Source organism: Siniperca chuatsi, linkage group LG22 (genome assembly GCF_020085105.1).
Source record: "Siniperca chuatsi isolate FFG_IHB_CAS linkage group LG22, ASM2008510v1, whole genome shotgun sequence".
NCBI classification, from domain to species: domain Eukaryota; kingdom Metazoa; phylum Chordata; class Actinopteri; order Centrarchiformes; family Sinipercidae; genus Siniperca; species Siniperca chuatsi.
In genome coordinates this window covers 5,066,370-5,079,697 of record NC_058063.1, presented here as the reverse complement: position 1 = coordinate 5,079,697, position 13,328 = coordinate 5,066,370, and the positions used below count along the sequence as shown (strand labels likewise).

The 13,328-nt window shown below is 40.9% G+C and overlaps 1 protein-coding gene across 8 annotated transcripts in view; it reads left to right on the top strand.

The window, feature by feature from the left end:
• nrxn2b (neurexin 2b) overlaps window positions 1-13,328 on the top strand; it is a 736,473-nt gene that overhangs the window by 666,018 nt on the left and 57,127 nt on the right. For all 8 annotated transcript variants that reach the window (XM_044183093.1, XM_044183092.1, XM_044183090.1 and 5 more), the window contains one exon: window positions 8,739-8,910. In XM_044183093.1, coding sequence (XP_044039028.1) covers window positions 8,739-8,910 — 172 coding nt within the window. The remainder of the gene's footprint in view (window positions 1-8,738; window positions 8,911-13,328) is intronic.

The window sequence follows — 13,328 nt, the reverse complement described above, 5'->3', positions numbered from 1 at the left end:
GCTAAAGGTGCTATTGATAACACCCAGCCACTGGTGTTATTGATAACACCACAGATTTAGGTTACTTTGTGCGGTGGTGTTTCATGTAACATTATCTATGGTAATTTTAGGATATGGCTAGCTTGCTTTAGGTAACCCTTTTTTCCTCATCATTACAGCATTACAATTACATATAATTACAGGGGCCCTATATTGCAACACTTACCATAAAATTACATTTCAATCATCCTTACACTATAAGACGTTAGGTAAATATTTACATTTTAATCCAATCAAAAAGTACAGTACAGGACATTGTAGGGATGCTATTAAAACCCACAGCACTTTTATAACACTGATAAAATGTCATTCACTCATCAGTTATTGCTCCACTTTCTAGATCTTAGAAAGGTAGCCAGTATAATTAGGTTTGGTGGCAGATGCTTAGATCATTGCCATATCTTAGTGTTTAGTGAATTGATGAAGGATTATGTGGAGCTGGTAAAGGCAAAGGATAATTGAATACAAAAAGAAGAGACGAAAGGATAAAACGACATGGATGGGAAACTTCATTGGTCTTGTAAGCCTCTTTGTCCCTTATTAAGTCACCCAAACTGACAGATATCTGCCAATGTCTTGTTTGATTTGTTGTGAGCAGTTTCATGCATGAAATGTTTTCTTTCTACCGATAGTTCCTACACGAAACTGCTCACAACAAGGTCTGTGGATTATCTTGAGGAAGAGGGTCATGATTTCTGTAAAGAGACATTGCTGTTGAGTTTTTCAAATGTATTTTTTTGGCACTTTGAGCACCATACGCCGAGTGCCACACAGTCCCATTGTATTCAAAAAAGGCAGACATCTCTTCAGCCGATATCTCCAAAACTCGGCAACTCACACCAAACAGTCTAGATGGATAAATAGCACTACAGGTAAGAGGAGAAAATATGTATTTTTGATTTTGGGGTTAACTGTCCCTTTAACGCATCTCTCAGCAGGAGGAGAATCAGAAATATAATGATGATTCTATTTTAGTGCTAAGGTGGCATATTCCCTTAATATCACCTCTCTGATTTATTCATTTTTCTTTTGATAAGGCAGTGAAAAGCAGTCTGGCAACACTTGATGGATGCTTCAAGTTCATGTCTCTTCTCAACTGTAAAAACCTGAACAAAAAGCACAGAGTGCATTTTATGGAAGAGTGATTAGAGATGCTTTTGTATAACCAAAAGGTCATAGGTTTGATACCCACAGGCAAGGTGGCAATGAACTGTGCCTTGTCAAAGTGTCCTTGTGGATGAGATCTAACATAGATCACTGTTTTTTTCAAACCAGCATTTATTAAAGCTGCTCTAATCAATGTTTTAAACGAACAATGGATCTAATGACTATTTGTAATGTGAAAGATGTTGAGCCCACAGAGAATTTTCACCTAACTTTGCAGTTCCCTTCAGCTCTATGAAGCTGTTTAGCATTTTTTAGCTCATTGTTTTGGCAGGCAGCTGTTTTCAGCAAATAAGTTCTGATAAACCAACTGTACGCTACCTGGCCAGCACCAAAGTTAGCAACTAGCTAGTGGCGATAGTGGATCATTTAGCAGCTAAAAAGACAGATATTTCTCTTAAGAAATGGTGGGAACCAAAACAGAACTGATATACTGAATATTTGATTTAACTTGTGGGGTGACCAGAAACACAATTCCAAAATGTTAATATTGCTCCTTCCATCCCTGCTGGATGTGCAAATGTTTCCTAACATTTTGGCCTTATCAACTTGATAAGGTGATAATACAGTATGTAAATGTTGTGTTGACAGCTTCTAGCCACGCCAGTTTAAGCAAATTTTCAGACTGAAATCAATTCATTTTACTGGTATCGCTGCACTCAGTGCAAATTTGTGTGGTGCTTTCATGTATAGTACGACTTTTATGAACTTTCAAACACAAATTTGTACCACTGGCCCATTGCAAATTATCTTGACAGTACTTACTTTTGAGGGAATGGAGCTTATTAGTTGTGTCACATGACCTAATGACGATTGGTCACTACATCCCTGAATTTTCAGCACCACCTGTTCCACGAGGGCACGTATTAGTATTTTTTTTATTACAAGGCTGCCACAACAGCAATATAAAGTAGACATATGCTTTATACACAGAAAATCCCAACATTAGACTGTGCATGGATTCAATTGTTCATCAGACACACCTCACTTAATGCTTTGTACGATCAGTTGGATCCCAGCCACTAGAGAAAACGCATTCACAAATCAATGTTTGTGTGTGCGTTTATGTGTGGTATCCATCAGCTCTCTGCAGCTTTGTAAACAAGGCCATGGTGTGTGGCGGACTCAGCATAACCTCACTCAAGGATGGTCTCATGTTTGCATATAAGTACATGTGTGTGTTTATAGTGAGAGCAGGTAGGCCAGGTGGGATTGGTCATTGTGCTAAATGACACCATCCATCAACAGTCTCAGTGGTGCAGATCATGCTGGATTCAACTCAGTGTGTATGTGTGTATATTTCTGTTTATATGTATGTGTTGTTTTTCTGGTGTTTGAGATTGGAGGCTGACACTGAGTGGATGAAGACTTTTGGTGCTAGCTGACAACATAATTAGGTTTATAGAGGATGATGTTTTGGCTGATTTACCTCCCCCCCCCCTTCTTTAGCATAAATGTTTTTTGGCTCACTGCCAATGTGTGTGTACTCCGGGACAAATGGGTAAGCCCAGTGTGAGTCATGCTCAGATGGGAGATTAAGATTCAGACGCATACACACACACCACACACACACTCACACACCACATCTATCCTAAATCAACAATTTTTCAATGAGATCTGATTCTCCGTCAGAGTGGGCAGGAAAGAATGGCTAGCCCTGACCACTGCTGCTGAAAAGAGGCAAAGAAAAGAAAGTGTTAGGGGGAACGAGGGAAAGGTAGATAAAGTGCTATTAAGATGAGGAGATGGGGGACAACCTTCTCAAGGTGACTGCTGGAGATCACGGCAAACACATACAAATGAGTTGGCTGAGCAGAAACAGAGAAAAGGTGTAGTAAATGAAACCAAGCATATCCTCTCTGCAAAATGACTGTTTTGACACCGCCTTCCTGTTTTTTTCCCCTGCGGCCCAAATCGAAACAACACACATGTAGCTCTGTGTTTATGAGCCTTGTGTCATTTGAGGTGAATGTTGAGAAGGGAGGATATGAAATCTGAGCACTACATAGCAGCATACATCCAGAATGACTGTTTGCCCTTAGTGATATGTAGTGATTGTAGTAAAAACGAGATGGTACATCTCAAGGGGTTTATCCTAATAAATAACTTTGAACTTAGTCTTTTTCTCTTTCTGTCACAGACACTGTGAAGACGTTAAGTGAATGGACAGTGGGTGATTTAGCCAGTGTGGAGTCTACATGTTATGCAACAGCCTATTGGTTCTTACATAACGCTGCAGTTTTAGAGTGGAAGATTTGCCCGGCTGTACTGTTCTCCTTGTAGCAGATGCAACAGCCGATCTCCTCTCGCAGGCATAATGCATACATGTTGACAAGCTGATTAGCCGTATAGAGCCGGAATTACCCTGAAAAGGGAGATACTGAGATACCATATGATGGTATGTCTGGCTCAGTTGCAGAAACCTATGGGATATCTTAGAAAAATATTCACCATCATTAATCAGTAACTGCAAATAGCACATAAAATTTAACATTAGTGCAGAGAGCTGGCATATAAATTGAAATGCTTGCTCAAGCTGTAACACTGTATGAAATATTAAGCTGCTTTACACCACATGGAAGTATCAAATGTGTGTGTGTGTTCATAGAAAAAGAGGGCAAAAATATGATTGCTTTTTGTTGGGCATCCAGTAAAAATCTATTTATTAGTCATTTCTCTGTCAATGCTGCTCCACTGGCTGATTCATAAGCTAATAAATACTGCAGTTCAGCATACTTACACTGGTATGTCAAGTTAGGCTCAAGCAGATACAGGCTGTGATAGATCATTATTGGGGAAATGAGAAAGAGGCTGATGAATAGACTATTAATATGAAATCTGTCAAACCTAATCATTAGCATCAGCACATTTCTGAACTGGTCAGCTACATTTCTGTACTGTTTTTTGAGGCACATTGATACAGCAAAAATGCAAAATACCTTGAGTGATTTGAACAACTGCGACTGTATCTGCCAGAGTCTTGCTGAATCCACCCTCCAGTCCACCCAGCAGTGGCATCTCTGTTGTTTTATCTTTCTAATATGCCTGTTTGGCGCTCATGTATCAGATCTAAGAGGGAAATGCAGAAAGACATTGAGGACGCAAATAGGTTAAGATGTGTGTGGAGATGAAGCTGTAGGGGGTGTTAGAGAAGAAGCGCATCGTGATTGAGCTGTCTATAAAGAAATTAAAACAAGAAACAAATCCTTCAAAAATGCATTCACATTCCCCCTTTGTATATTTTTCCCCTTCTTAGTTGACTACCAGTGTGTGCAGGGAAGAGAGAACGAGATCTTGACATCTTCAAAAGGAGCTTTGATCTCAAAGCACCTTGAGGCCCTGGAGGATCATCAAGGTTCCCTCTGTCCTTTTATCGCGCAGTGTTTCTCGCTGCCCCTTGCTCCTCCTACTCCTCCACTCCCTCTTCCTTTTCTGCTCGGCGTGATCAGTGAGAGCTCTCTGAGGCTGCCTGATAACCCTGATACACACACGCCAACTGCAGCCTCGTTCTGGCGCTGCCTCATTTTCATTCCGCTCTTGCCAGCAGCGTTTACCTCGACGCACTCTCGCACATTGCAAGGTCATGTTGAAATATTTCAGATGGAAATGCTCCGTATTCCAGCACTGCTCTTTCTCTGTGGCTGCTACATAGAATTCCAAAGCCAATTTTCTTTGTCTTTGAGAAAAACGTAAGGAGAGACTCTAATGAGGGGATTACACAAACTTTTTTTTGGCAGCTAAACTTTGTCATCAACTTACTGTTGTGTGAGAAGCTGATCAGTAGTTTCTGCTCTGCGATAAACATTTTTTGTTGTACCAAGATCTTAGATATTTGTCAAGGACAGCAAGTTTGTGTTTGATAAATTAGAATTATATTCAAGAGGAAGTTTTTCTTAACTAGCTTTCCTTTCTCATCAGATAAAACCTTTCTCGGTGAAACTTGATACAACAAAACCAACACTGATTCTGGTTGAAGTTGAAACTCATTCCAGTTTTTAGGTATTTCCAACACACCCCCTACCGTTGACGACCTTTAATTGTTTAATTGAACTCAGGAACTCAAAGAGATGCTGTCTTCCTCAGGCACTTGAGGTTATAATTGGATGTAATTGAAAATGAATCATAAAGCAGAGCTCTTTCCCTCTAGTCCACAGTGGACTCCCTACCTATACCACTGATTAACCCACAGAAAGAAAAGTAAGATGAGCTAACCTCTGGATAAAAGAGCAAAAATGTAACGTTCGTACTCCTGACATTAGCCGACAGCTGCAGCAGATTAAGAGCTGCTAAGCAGTAGTTTAGAAGTGGTGGTGTTTAAAGAGCAGCCAGGGCTTATTGTCAGTTACCGACCAGTCCCTTCATTTCAGTGTTGCAGGCTTGACTGCTCCCAGTCATTCAAAGAGTTTTTTTCCCTTCTGTTTCCAGAGATATGTTCGCTTAAGGGAAATGGCCATTAAAATGTCATTACCGCTACACTAAAATCATTTTTAAAAAAGCACTTGTTCCCAGCGGCTTCCCACTGAAATGGGCTCAATACATTCCCTCAGCACCAGGAAGAACCCTAATGTTGCGGAACACAAATGCTAATCTCTCTGTAAATATCACTCAAATTCACTCTCCCTTCTGCTTTTCAGTCATAATAGCATGGATTCATTCTGCTTTGCCCTGGAAAATTGAATTAATTCTCCAGGCAAAGGTGCTATGATTATTCTAAGCTTCCTAGTGCGTGGGCTGTAATAGAGATGATCCTGGCATTTTCACTCAATCCAAAAGCATTTCACTCACCCTCTCCATTTTGTTTTCCTTGCTGCAGTATCTCAAAGGTATCAATAGTCAAAACTTTGATTACATTTTCATTCACATGCGCTTCTTAGAATCAATATTGGATTTTGGCATGCATGGGGAGAGCGGGAGGAAAGACTGCAAGTGTCAGTAACATGAATCAATTGATTAGGTGCCTGGAAGCACTTTGCCATTTGAGACGCTCAAAACTCTTTGCAGAATGAGATCTGAGATCTGTTGAGCAGCCCATCAAGCTCCACTCTAAGAAACTCATACAGGTCTAACTTAGTGCTGATCTTCATCTAGGAGAGCGCTCAGCTGTGTCCGTTTGCTGTTGTGCTTCCACACTGATTCTTCTTGTTTATTCTGACTGTTCAACTTTGTCTTATATTCTGTTGATCCCTCTGCGGCATTAATCATGGCCACCAGCACTTCCACTTGCACTGCCATTTGAGCATGCTCAATTAATACCCTAATCGCAGCTGTCATCAGTGCATGGCCATACTGTGGCCTTGGCTGAATACTGTAAACACTTTATACGGCACCAAAGAGTGGTTAGGATGCACATAAATTTGGCTGTGATTATACCGCTCATTAACTTACTGTACAACCTCTGCACTTATTTACTCAATTAACTTGCTATTTTAAATTCTGTTAACACTAGGGTGTTATATTTTATTTTTTTTAAATACTTAATCAGCCATGAATAATTGAAAACCGCTGCGAGCAAAAGCCACACGTTCACCTCTGAATATCTCGGCTTATGGAAGGTGGCAAAATAAATGCACATAGGTAATGAGATAATGGAATCAATGAAGTTGTGCTGCAATGGGCAGATAGCAGTGTGCAAAAGTGACCTCCTGTGCAAATGAGCTTGACCTGTAGTGACAACCAGGAAGTGTTCCTGCCAATGGTATGGGCGGCAGGGCATTTACTGCTCTGGATGCTATGGCTGTGCAGGATAAAACTGCAACAGAAGATTTACTGCCAGACAGAGAATTTGTCTATTCTGGTTCTGTCTGGTATGTCTGTTTTTCTCTCTCTCACCCTTGTTCTATGCCTCTCTGGCAGACTGTAACTCTGTACATGACTTTGACCTTTCCTATTACTGAGGACAGGAACCACAGAGGAAGAGGAGAGAAATGGCGGGAGATGAGAGTGGAGTAGGCGGTTGACTGTAATAAACTTGAAGCAGTGGGCGGCTGTCAACACTAATAGATGGGAGAGGGGAGGGGGTCACCGGGTTGATGAATACTAAAGGTGCCTGAGTCCTCAACAAGTACTCTGTTCTTTACCGGGCAGATGTGTGTGAGATATGATGCTCACAGTGTCATCAGACTACAGGCAGTGAGGGCCTTCTTGGAGAAAATACAGTTTGCTTTTTTGCCATAGGACAGCAAAGGAACAACCTTATCATGCATGTGATCAAAGAAGGTTTTATGGCTTGATGACTGCAATATAATTGTATTGCATTGCAGTGTAACACTACTGTTTAGTTGACCATTCGATTGCTTCAGTGTAATACATTCACGCACACACAGACATAATGATTTGCTTGTTTTTTTTATTACGATCCCCATGCAATGCCAGCTTGAACCTAACTACTCTCAACGGGGTATCTTCGGGTATTGATGGTTAAACATATACAATGGGACATCAGTAACAAAGAGTGTTTCATATAGCTACTGAAATGTGGTTTGTGTAAAACATTTTTGGTGTAGTAGAACACTTTTCTACAACACGAAAAAGGTTCTCATGGTGGAAACAAGACTTAGAGTCTACAGCCACATTTGCAACTCTACAAGGCTGTTCTACGGCACAGTGCTAAATGCACACTTAGGCACAACAGTGCTTTGAGCTAAATGCTAACACCAGCATGCTAACATGCTCACAATGACAATGCTAACATGCTAATGTTTAGCAGGTGTATTGCTCACTTAAATGTGTTAGCATGCATTTGCAAATTAGCACTAAACAGAAAAGTACAGCAAAGGCTAATGGGAATGTCATTAGTTATGCAGGTATTTGGTCATAACCCAAAGTATTGGACAAATAAAAATTCTGACATGATGATGACATGGCAATTCATCTAATAGTGATTTAGATATTTCACTGAAAGCTAAAAATCTCAGTCTCATGGTGGCGCTATAGTAATAGTCAGAGGACCACCAAAGTCAGTCAGGATTCATCCTGTGGGGACCATGAATGTCTGTAGAAAATTCCACGGCAATCCACCCAATAATTGTTGAGACATTTCAGTCTGGACCAAAGTGGTGGACTAACAAACCAACAGACAGACTGACATTGCCACCCCTAGAGCCACGCCCCAGAGTAAAGAATTTTTAAGAATGAAATTTGAAATGCTCCAGATCCCATTATTAAATGTTCTAATTCATGGGACTCATGAATCAATGAACTGGTATCAAACTTCCTTGATATGTTGTATTTACTATTAAAGCTGGGGTGGGACATTAGACAGTGAAGGAGTAATCTTAACTATAAACCAATGGGCTGAGAGAGAGGCAGTTTTATTTGCTAGAATGGGCAGAAAGGAAAAACTTATAATGACTTGGTTGGACTTAATAGTTACACCCACTTCCAAAAATCTGTGTCCCAGAAAATTAAAGTTTAGGGGTTCTTTAAAAGAGGAAGAAATGTCTCGATGAACCTTGTCCACAGTGCACTTGTAAAGTTCTGTGTTTTCTGCATTTAGGTGCATTCCCCTAATTTTCACTATCGTCCTCTGTCTATAGGAACGGGGAAAGATCGGCGTGATCTTCAACGTGGGAACGGACGACATAACCATTGAGGAGAGCGCGGTGATGGTGAGCGACGGCAAATACCATGTGGTGCGATTTACACGCAGTGGTGGCAACGCCACACTACAGGTGGACAACCAGCCTGTCATCGAACGTTTCCCCTCAGGTAGGACCAGGGGCCCCAGTCTGGGGACTGAGGAAGGGAGGGAGCTATCATTGTTGGATTTGAACCTTCATAGTATTGAATTCTCAGATAAACTGGGTAACACAGTGGAGAGAGAAAGAAGGAGCTTTGGAAAAGAAATATTATTCATTAATTCAGCCTTCCATGTGGCACTTTTATAGAACATTCTGTGAGGGCTCTGGTTTATTTATCATGACATTCATATTTAGAGCATGCATTCATTATTCTAGGTGATTAATTCAGGTCCTGGTCTAAAAGGCAGGAAGAGCCAAGCAACCTTCCTGAGGCAAGCAATCTCCCATCTAAGAGCATCCAGCTCTCTGCAGTTAGACTACCATTATAGCTCCTGGCACTCTGAAAGCATTGAATCGAGACCAGCAGAATGTAAGTATGCCAGTCAGGTATGGTTGGTAAGCATGGGTATTGGGCAGGATACAGAAGGAAGACACGTCACACTGGGAAACTATGTGGTGGTGTTTATAAGTCATGCCTCGGCTCCAAGATAAACACAGACGCAACATCATTACACATACAGACTTTAAACGAGGGCAAACACCCGATGAGTGACTGCTAGGAGTGTGCTAATTTCCCCGCTTGTTGTTTAACCATAATCATGGTATTCTATTTTGGCCTGAATTATGAGGCTATTTTTGGCTACACAGAAGCTCACTTAATTTCTCTCTCCACTGTGTTTCCCCTTTGTTCATGGTTGTTCAAAGGAAGACATTCTGTGTTCCCGTCATGAGTTTGTATTTAATAAACGCCAGGCTCCACTGCCTGCTAGTGTTAGGTGTTAATGGTCATATGGAAAATTAATAACCTGAATGGAAGAATAAAAGTTTTTCAAAGCCTTTTCAAAGGTCTGGTACATTCATAAATTTGCAAACAATTTGGCGCACCAGTGTTTTTATTCTACACTGATGTTGTCTGACTTGTAAATCTCCATCCCCACTGAAGTCAATGTGTTCCATCTCCATTCTCTAAAAACACTATCTATTTATTGTCATTGTTTCAAACAGCAGGGAGAGTGCTGCTAATGTGGCCGTGATATTTACTCTAGTTGACATATAGAGCAATGGGACTGTGACATTCTCTGTCACAGCAGTGATCCCATATTTTGAGGCTTTGTTTTGGCATTGAGAAGTGTATTCTCTTGCTCATCTGTCAGCACAGCAAGGCCGGACTGAGGGGCATGCATCACAGCCAGAAGAGGAAGCGCCCTGTGACAGTTCACTCTTTTCAGTCGTTATTATGATGGAAATGCAGCCCTTTTTGCAACAGCATACGCTTCAAAGAGGAGCCTTCATCTAACAATAGCTGTAACCGCTCAGAAAATAACAGCAGAGCAGCCTGTTAACATTGGCAAGTGAGTGTCATCATCCAAATCTATGTTTTGTTTCATCAAGAAACATTATGCACTGCCCATATTGTATTCTTTTTATTCCTCTTCCCTTCCGCCCGCCTTGCCGCTGTTGTTGTCTTTGTCAAACATTTCTTTCCTTTTCCTCTACTGATCAAGAATTGAAGAGTGTTGTTTTGTTATTGTTTGTTAGTATACTTGATGAGTTTTGTGTTTGTCTGCCGGGGCTGGAGCCCATCTGAAGTTTTAGGAGGTTATGGGGACTAAGGAAAGGAAATGAATAAAGTAGAGGGGGTGTTACTTAGTTGGTGTGTAGAATAGCTTTGATTAATTTATGTGAGCTAGATACACTGAAACTATTTTTGGATGCTCGCTTTGAAGGCTCTGGCACCTGCTTTGAAGGTTACAGTCGTCATTGTCTGGTGGGGCGGCGTCCTGGGGAAACAAAGATGTTACACATTAGGAAAGCAAAACCTCAGATGAGGCTTAGGCCCACGAGGGCGGAGGAATATGTAGGGGAAAGAGTGAGTGAGAGATTGGGAGGGGGTGTGGAGATGGCAACTTCCTCACTAAGACAGGAGGTGTGAAGAGAGAGACAGGTTAGATTTTGTAGAGAGGAGAAAGAAATAGGGGGAGCTCCATTGTTGAATTAAGTTCCTGTGACCCAGATTGGAGATTTAGACATCTTATGATTCTCTAAATGGGACAACAAATTCTATACTCACAACATAGACCTACTTCGTTTTCTTGATGCTTATATTATGCAATATCATTGCCATGCTGTCCCATTGGAACACTGAATATTAAAATGTCCATGTAGCCAGATTTAGAGGAAAATAGAACAAGTTGTCATGAAAGATACCTCCAATGGGGCATTCTGTTAGGTTTTACAGGTGCCAAATTTGTCTGGTTTCTCTAACAAAACAAGGAAGTGCAGTTTCCTGTGAAATCTCTCTCCCCAAAGGGACTGTTGTGACCCACATCAGGCAGTCTTGTTGGGATGCCACTGAAGTTGGAGCCCTTTCTAATGCTTTGTGCATACAGAGAGTTGCATGTGGGATTCATCCTCTCGTAGACCATGGCGTAATAAATGTAAAAGTTCCCAAGAGAAAAGAGAGAATGTAAATCTGTCACCTTACACATTAAAGACAATGACAGGTTATTTTTCTGTATCTTTTTCTGACACATATTTACTCACACTATAATTAGGGCTTCATTCCAAAATAATGGTTAAATTCAGAAGTGTTTGCATTGCTTTCCACGCGAAGCCTCTGTTGCGGCCTGGGCTTGCCAGCAGCAGGCTTATGAACAGAAGGCCAATGCGAGGTGATTATTTGGAGAGACAGGATGTTGACAGCAAACATGGTCGTCACGAGTCAGGCACATTCAATGGCAAAGCAACACATCTCCTGATGTCCCACAAAGTGATGTTTGTAGTCCTCAGGGAGTGTGTCTGTGGGTGTTTTGGTCCATGTCTGATTCTACGTGCAACAGTGCTTGCGTCTATCTGCGTGCATGACACAGTGCATCGTGTGTGTGTCATTGTTTTTTCGCGTGTGCCTGTGTGTGCATGTATGCATTTGATGGACAGAGAGCAGACAAAAAGTGTCAGAGGAGCACCCGGCCAGCTAATCCAGTGTGTCAGGTGTCCCCGGTAAGTCCTGCAGCAACAGTTATTGGTCCACCCCACCTCACTAGAAACATTCCTGTGTCACACTGAGCACCTCAACCTGGCCACAGATACACAGGCAGATGTTAGCAGCAGTGCCATACGGACTGTAATTGTACCATTTCACACCTGATTCCCTGTATTTACTGGTCATCTGGTAGTAGGTAGGTAGGTAGCAGATATGATGTGGCTAATTGTTTAGTCTGCAGTGGTGTATATGCAATCTTATACCATTGCCATGAAAAATTTCTGATTTCATTTCTGATTGGCAAAAGAGTGTGTATTATTTTCAGATAAACACAGGACATAGCGGCCTCATCACTGTTCTGAATTTAAACTCATAGCTGAAAGGCTGTTTGAGCTGTTACCAGACTACAGCTTCTTCTTGTTAGAGAAGTAAAGTAATATTTATTCTACGGACTGATTGCTTCAAAAGAATGCTCATACTTAAAGAATATGGAAAGTGGAAATCCCCTGACCCATACAGCATGGGTATCAAAACTTAACACAAAATGTAGAAGAAAACTGCCCACTGCTTTGCATCAGGGGTTGTTTGCTTCTACGTCATACATTGTTTGCCAATAACCTCACAGAACATTAATTAAAGCAAGACTATGTAGCTTTTGAAAGAAGAAATGAAACATTCTTCCTCGTACAAATGAAAAATGAAAATTCATAAAGAAGAAAATGCACGCTAGCTCAGTTTATTACACTCAGAGGTTTTGCTGCTACAGCCTTACATCATCTGGTATGGCCAGTAGCATATGGTGGCTAATGTTAGCTAATGTTAGCTAACTCTAAATAGATATTTTGCTGTGCAATTCATGTTACAACAAATTTGTACCTAAAGTTTACATTAGCTAACATTAGCCACTGTAAGCTAATGGTCATACCAGACCAAGCAAGACGGTAGTGACAAAACCCCTGAGTGTATTGAATTGAATAACGGTGCGTTTTATTGCTAATGAATTCAACTTTTCATTTGTAAGAGGAAGAATGTATAATTTCCTTATTCAAAAGTTGCATGGTCTCGCTTTAATGACCTGATTGAAGTATCTATAACACTGGCATTAAGTGCTAATTCAGAAGTTTTTGATGGCATCTGTGGTTGTCGGCATTCATTGCTATAGTGATTTTCCCAGAATTTACTTGCTAATCATGCAGCAGAGACAATGAACCTTTGATTTTCTGTTGACGTGCATATACGTAAAGAATTAGTTGGGGAATATTGTTATTCAATATCCATCAACAATCAACTACCAGCAACATCAATTCAAAATTATCAGTATGTGTATCTTAAAACCCATATTAGTCAAATCCTGTTATTGTCACTGTGACATTTGCCTCCATGTTATTGTTTTATTGGCTGTT